The 7,253-nt window shown below is 43.1% G+C and overlaps 2 protein-coding genes across 2 annotated transcripts; one reads left to right on the top strand and one right to left on the bottom strand.

Annotated features, from left to right (window-relative positions):
- Positions 1 to 287: 287 nt before the first annotated feature.
- Positions 288 to 2,932, bottom strand: PtA15_16A363 (uncharacterized protein; the record flags this gene model as incomplete). Its single annotated transcript, XM_053164045.1, has 4 exons — positions 288 to 293; positions 2,101 to 2,358; positions 2,440 to 2,478; positions 2,573 to 2,932. The coding sequence occupies 4 exons, from the start codon at positions 2,930 to 2,932 to the stop codon at positions 288 to 290; spliced, it is 663 nt and encodes a 220-aa protein (XP_053028010.1).
- A 2,391-nt stretch (positions 2,933 to 5,323) lies between these two features.
- Positions 5,324 to 6,640, top strand: PtA15_16A362 (uncharacterized protein; the record flags this gene model as incomplete). Its single annotated transcript, XM_053164044.1, has 3 exons — positions 5,324 to 5,938; positions 6,006 to 6,413; positions 6,482 to 6,640. The coding sequence occupies 3 exons, from the start codon at positions 5,324 to 5,326 to the stop codon at positions 6,638 to 6,640; spliced, it is 1,182 nt and encodes a 393-aa protein (XP_053028009.1).
- Positions 6,641 to 7,253: the final 613 nt, after the last annotated feature.

Genomic DNA, 7,253 nt, shown 5'->3' with positions numbered 1-7,253 from the left:
GCCGGCAGGGTGATTTAACTGGACACTGCACACTTAACAGGACAACTGTGCCACATCCTCATAAAATTTCTGCTGCAGTATACCAATTTTTTCTGCAGCTTGAAACCACCACACGCGGGCCAAGTTCTAAGGCTAAGCACTGGTACTGGCAATTAAGGGATCTTTAAAGGTAATTCCAGTTTGTCATCTTTTCTATTTCATTCCAGCTAAAAGCAACAATTTATGGTTTGGTTTTTTGTATTGTGTCCCATATAGTTATTGGCAAGGAAAAGGAAATTTTAATGAGTCTAACACTTAAATCATTATAATCCAGAATCAGCAAGTTTGGACAACTAAAGATTCAAATGCCCAACACACCAAATAAAATTGAAACAGGAAATAAAGTTGATTTTAAATTTGATCCTTATACATCAAGACTTTACAAGCCCTGATTATGATTGAATCAAAATATCATGATGGTCAAAGCATATTCCAAAACGACAATATTCAGGATCTTGATTTAAGAAAGAAGGTCAAATGTGGAGCCAAAAGATTAGCCGATAATGTTCAGTTTGTTTTATTTCCCAAGACAGAATATATCAAACACAATTCTGAAGATTACATGCGCATTGCTATATGTCAATTACTCAATTTCACCCAAAATCACTTCAGAAGAGACATTTGGAGCTTATAGAATGCTTGAAAATATCAACTCTTTCCAAATCAGGGATGACCAAATACACAAAGCAGAAACACAAGCTCACATTGCAAGGACTGTTGAAGGCTGCACAGAAATATTGAGATCAAAAATTCTTCAATTGAAAAAACAGTTTTCCATATTATCTGATCATTCAAAAAGAAAGGACTGTGGATGCTTGAAAACCTTTGGAAAATTAATTGTTTCATCAAACAGGAAGTGGAAATGGGATACATCAATGAAGAAATCAAGAGATCAGCTGTCTATCTTACCAGGGTTGTCAAAAGCTCACATGCTTTCTTCTAACAATTGAGTTGCTGCTGAGTTCTCAGCGTTCACCTATTCAGTATATACTTATATCTACTATTTTTATGCAATTTTGTTACAAGATACTAACTAAAGTACCAGAATTAACAAGCCCCCTCCCCCCGCCCTATGTGGGGCTGATCAATAAAAAAAGTTCCACAAACTGTAGGAAGTGACTTGCAACTAAGTATTCAGTGGCTGCTTGCAGCAAAACATCTTGGAACATTGTGAGTGGGAGGGAACATGCGCATGCATCTGGCTTCCCTCCCCATGACCCAATTATTTATTAGATGCCATCAAACAAAAAAGCAGGTGAAAGAGGCAAAAAAGCAAGCTTACATTGAAGCTCTGCTAGCTGTGTTGGACTTGCTAGCATCAAAACTGGTCTCTGTGCAAGCACCCCCACATTGGGCCAAAGTCATTCCCCGCGGGAGTGTTGGCCACCAGCGCCAGTGCTACTCCCACCAGCGTGGACTTTGTCAAGTTAGGTAAAGTATAGTGTTCAAGATGGCGGCGTCGGAGTCCGCTGTTGCACTATCTTTATAGATTGTGGGCATGATAGGGCCTTACAAATCAGTACAAGGGATGAAGCCCAATCATTCAGATATGTGACAACACAGTGGAGATTTTGATAACAATAAATTCTGAGGGTGACGTCCTGATTCTCAAGACAGCTCTCCCCTTCCAAAAAAAAGGAGACAGAGTTAATTACAGGAAAGATCTACGTATTTATATTAGCATATTTGTTCTGCACAGCATGTGATTCATTCTGAAAATATCAGCAAAATTTAAAAAGAGGAAAGCTACAGATTACAAGGCTTCAGATATGCTTGAGTGGCTAGTTACAGAGATGCTTTATTCCAATGTAAGATACATGGCCAAAAGGGTGCGGGCATTTTTATCAAATTAATAGTGTGGGTAAGGATGATGTCCTTCTTATTTTTTTTAGATTAACGCTTCACCCATAGCAGACCGGATCAAGCTTTGTCCTACGGTCAGGGTTTGAATCACATTGGCTTGAGTTGACATTTGTGCAAAGGTGGGTTTAACCGTCAATGAACAGATATTGCTGCATGAAAAAGGAGGCTGGGGCATTATTGTTCAGACTCTTAGCTTACCATTTCCACGACTTTCCCGATTTCATGTCTATCAACGTCGTGCATCATAAAACAACGAATGTTGTGATCTTTTAAGATTTTCCGTTTGCCCATATTGATATCCCTCAGGCTGATGTAAACCAATTGGTCTGGTTGCAGGCACGGTTTGATCCATTGGAAGGGCTCAAGATATGTCCCCGCTTTCGAGGTTGACAATACAAATGATACCGGACATCCGTGCATGTTTCCTGACTCAGTCGTTTTGGGTGTGTTTATATCCTGGTGATGCGCATTAAGACTCATCGGTCAGATCATGAATGATTGAAACAAAACAAAAAATGGCAGCTTCGTAGGACTGACTGCATGCGCATCAACCCATATCACACAAGCCTCCGGAAACTAAATAGAGTCATGTTTTTCAGAGGTGAGAACAAAACAATCAATTCTTGGAGCCATTGGCAGGATATTTGAAGAGCAAAAAAAAAACACGAACAGCATTCAAAGTGCCGCTGAGAGTACCAATGGCCAAAGAATGGTCGCCACCGATGGTGACGACAAATTCACCATTTGCCGTGTGAGAGTCGATTATTTTCATTAAGGTTTTCTTTGTCTTTGAGACCAGCCGAGGGGTTTTGAGTAAGTTGTCTTTCTTCAAGATCGTGGACAGGTTCAGCTCGACAAGGACGGTTGAGTAGCCTACGGATTCGATGTTTTTGATCAGCCCGTCTTGGATCAAATGGCTCGGTCCATGGTCTACTCCCGCTCGTGGCTGTAATGTAGGAGGTCCAGGGAGAAAACAGATCAACTCCCAATCAGCTGATTGGGAGTTGAAGGTGCGGATTTGAAAATGCATGACGAAACCAAACTTGCCTGTCCCAGACGCTTGAAAGCTTCACTTTGTCTAGGAGCAGCAGCCGACGAATGTAACTGGTTTTCGCCACTAGCAGCTGTTGTCAAGAGTAGAGTGCAGTTTTAGTATTGTTGGAGGATGAGCTGGGGCGAAGGTGAATGGACTGGATGACTCACTGCAAGAAGATGGTTCTTTCTCGGAATCCTTCTGGTCCGCTCAGGGCAATGTACCAGCCGAGTTAAGTCTCGATGAGGAGGGTTGACTGGAAAGCTCGCGAGGAGTCCTGTTGGCCGAGTTGGAATTCATGCGAGTGGAGACTGCTGATGATTTAGATGTGGCGTCAGAGGGGTCGCGCGAAGTTCGGCTAGAGAGTCTAGGGGTAGTTTTGTTGAGGCTCGATGGATCGCAGGTGCGCATCCCATACTACAAGGGCCGCCAATGGATGGCTAATGGCTAGTGGGGTGGCTAGCCGGTAGCTGAGGGGGCAGGGGCTATGCGCAGAGTGAATGCGAAACAATGAGTTGCAGCCTGTTCAGTCAAGCCGTCAAACGCTTGGACAAGTGGGTGGATATGAGCTGGAAGGATTCAGGTATTCAAACACTTGAGCCAAGTGGGACCGGAAGTTGGATGATGATCAGAATTGCCAAGTGCATGGCCGAAATGAAGAAGAGGAGACCCAGGTCCCACAGTTTTGCTACAGTGGAGTCGTGGGTGTCGAAATGTGCTCATTGATTTTTTCGGATCAATAGTAGAAAACGGCTCTGAGGGCGACCAGAAGAAGTGGATCAGATTAGAAAGGAGATGTGATGAGCCTGTCAAGTAAGGCAGGAAGTGAGTGTTGAGATCGGCAAGAAGTTCCGGGCAATGGAAGACTGACGGCAATGGTGTTGTCGGCGATCAAGAGGAGACGGGGGCCGAGTAGGATGGAAGTTTGCTATGTACTTAAGCACTGATATGCATACTGTATCAGTGCTGAGGGAATCAGTAGAAAGTCCATCAACTAATGTTCTCGGAGGAAGCCCACTTATGTACATACCATTCAGAGATGGGAATGGTGATCCTGTTCGCTTAGGCGGCGTGCTACAAGAAGGGTTGTGTTGCTGCAAGAAGCACTTCGTTCTGTCTGACAGCCTTCAAGTGTCCCTTGAGAAAAGAAAAAGGACTTCCGACTGATGAAACCAATCTCAAAATGTGTCTCCCATCCCAAGCCCGCTCAGACTGGATTGAGACCATGATGATGAGGGCTGTTGACAATTTCTAGGGTTGAGCGGAGTTTATGTACATAGCAAGCTCGGCTCGGGAGGATGATGTCTTCACCCCTGGTGGAGGTGGAGTTGAAATAGGTTGAAATAGTTATCCTGGCCCATGACGTTACGGTTTAAATTACTGGATCCCTTGCAGAAGCATTCTAATTTCTATTCTTACCAACCAGCTGGATAGCTAGCTGTCCCCCTCGGGCATTGATTCCAGCATCAACAATTACATACATAGCTGTATCAGTTGAAGGGATGGAATCAAGACACAGACGGTCATACCCAAAATCCAACTGAACAGTCAGTGGTACAATTCATCTTGCGGCATGGATAAATGGTGTATTTGAGTGTCTTCAAAGCAAATCACCCAAACACCTGACAAATATGTCACGCTAGCGCTCTTTCCGCAGTAAAAATCCAATTTAGACATACAGCCTGCGATGAGAAGATCAGAGAACAGTCATTGTGTTTCAAAGGGTTTTTTACAGAAAGAAGCAGCCGAGAAACCTTGGTTTTCAGCATGGCAGCCTGCTCCTTCATCTTGATCCCGTCGCCGCCAAGGCTTCTGTACCACATGATGGTCTCTTCTTGCCGGGCCTGGCACTTAGCCAGCTCCCATTTACATATCTGCCCGGAGACAGCGCAAGAGGGCCTTGCGGTTGAGCAGCGAGCAAACTTCCCAGGCCATCAGTCGAGTGGGAATCAAGGTCAGGATCTAATTGCCGATAGAAAAATCTGGAGCAGGCTCATCCTGGTCCAGAGCGTTAGCGTTAGTAGCAGGATTGACAAGAGGGGTTATACCACTACTCCCAGCTTCCTGCGATTGCCGATAGAAAAATCTGGAGCAGGCTTATCCTGGTCCAGAGCGTTAGCGTTAGTAGCAGGATTGACAAGAGGGGTTATACCACTACTCCCAGCTTCCTGCGGAAAAAAACTTGGGGCCCTTCCTGTTCTGACATGTTCCACACGACCTTCTTGTGAAAATGTGATTTCAAATTTTCTTCAGTTTATGCTGTTTTATGTCAATTTCAAATTTTCTTCATTTTTCATACCTTGCTTTGGCATTGGATGTTTTTCACCTTTTTTCACCTCCAAGAACTGAAACTCACAGTAACCGCCTTCGCCTCCAAACTTAACTACCATGTTAGAATCAGATATACAGCTCACAAGTGATCAAAATCAGTCCTTTTTCAACAAAACAAAATCTTCATTCAACTCATGCTTGAAGATGACTGTGAAAATCATATTATTGCCATTCAACTTGATCCTGGCACGCTTAATGGGTTCACTTCTGGCAGTCTTTTTGATAGCTATACTCTTGTATTGCTTTGGTTCCTTCTTTGAATCAAAATCTAATTGGCTTGCAGGATCCAAATTTTTTTTCAATTTGTTTCCTTCAGTTAGCGGTATATACTGCTCAGTCTTCTCTGGTAAATCATGCCAATCACAATATTTACAAAGCTCAAACTCCAAAGAAGAAATCGGACGTATTGCAAAGACCCTTTCAAGCACCACAGCAAAAGCATCCAATGTTTTCGAATCTATTTCTCACTTGAGCAATCCAACCAACCTCGAAATTTACCAGACAGAAATATGGGAGCTTACTTTTGCAATCCGATATTCCAGTAATCTTGAAGAAAAAGATGTGATGGCTGAAGAACTTTGGGAATTGGGAGGAATGACCGGAAAATTGAAGGACAAGGTTATCGAATTAAACGGGAAGGCAATCAATTCTTTTTCTTCCATTGCGCATGAAGTGAGCTTCGTTTTATCTGTTAAGCTTTATCTAGAGTCTGTCTGTATGCTTATGCTGTTTAAAAAAGTTTGCACGTGTAGGAAAAGTTATCCAATTGGTTAGCAACGGGAAAAACTCATACTCAATCAATACAATACAGAAGAACTTGCAGCTAGCATTCTCCAACTTTGACTGGGAGCTGAAGCGATTGATCGACTCCATTGAGGATTCAATTCCTCTCGCTTCAAGAACAGCAAGTCTTGGTCTCCAAGTTTCGGAGAGAATTCATAAAGAACGATACGCACTCCAAAGTTTTCAAGACAACCAGCCACTCTGGAGGAAACTACTTGATCAGACCACCAAAGGTGGCAAGCGACTGAAGAGAGATTTGACATTGACAGCAAGAAGTATTCACACTGCAAGAGCTCTACACACTGGTCTTGAGGAGATTCGGAGCGATTTGGTATCTTACCGTAACCATGTTTCACATTTCAAAGTCAGTGATTTTCATGATAAAAAAAGAATGGGATCATTTTGAACTAATGCATTTTTTATTAAATTTAGGCTGCAATCTCAGGCTGGCATCTGGCAGATCATGGTCTTACCGCCGAGTATGAGCTTCACTCTATGGAGACTACTATCAATCAACTTTGCGAAACAATTTCATCAGCCAAGAGAAATACTCATACAAAGTATATTAGAATACCCTCTGTTGGTTTATAGTAGTCTCAGATTATATCTCGAAACACTTGCACTGTTGTAAAAACCCACCAAGTGCTTCCAGGTACAATTTCCATGTCTGATTGTTCAATTTTTGTGTTGGTACTTGCTGGTAACAACGCTGAAACCGCTGCGCTAAATGTATTTGCAGTGGCCAGTAGCATATCTTAAAAAAGCACTGTTACATTGCAGCCGTAGCGCATTGGACAGCCATTACACTACAGTGTATTTGTAGTGGCCGGCCTAGATTCCCTCATGCACTGAGAAATGAAGATTGGCAAGCACAGTACACTGCAGTCAGCGGTGAGCTGCTTCTCTAAACTATGCTATGTTAGCCCTAAAGTTGAGCGTAGCAGCAAAAAGTGCTGGCCTTTTTTGAAATATAGCGTTAGCACCGCTGCGCTGCACTAATTTTCAGAGGCTCTGTTAATAGTGCCTCTGGCACTGTTAGTAGTTCCCCCTGAACTATTAACAGTTCTGGAGGAACTATTTGCACTGAGAATTTCTGGACTATTAACAGTTCCTCCGGAACTATTAACAGTGCCAATAGTTCATCTGGAACTATTAACAAATCGGCCCCTGAGGGACAGTGACTTCACCTGCCCAAGCCCTCATC

This window comes from Puccinia triticina, chromosome 16A, assembly GCF_026914185.1.
Source record: "Puccinia triticina chromosome 16A, complete sequence".
Taxonomy (NCBI): Eukaryota; Fungi; Basidiomycota; class Pucciniomycetes; order Pucciniales; family Pucciniaceae; genus Puccinia; species Puccinia triticina.
This window is presented reverse-complemented; position numbering and strand designations above follow the sequence as displayed.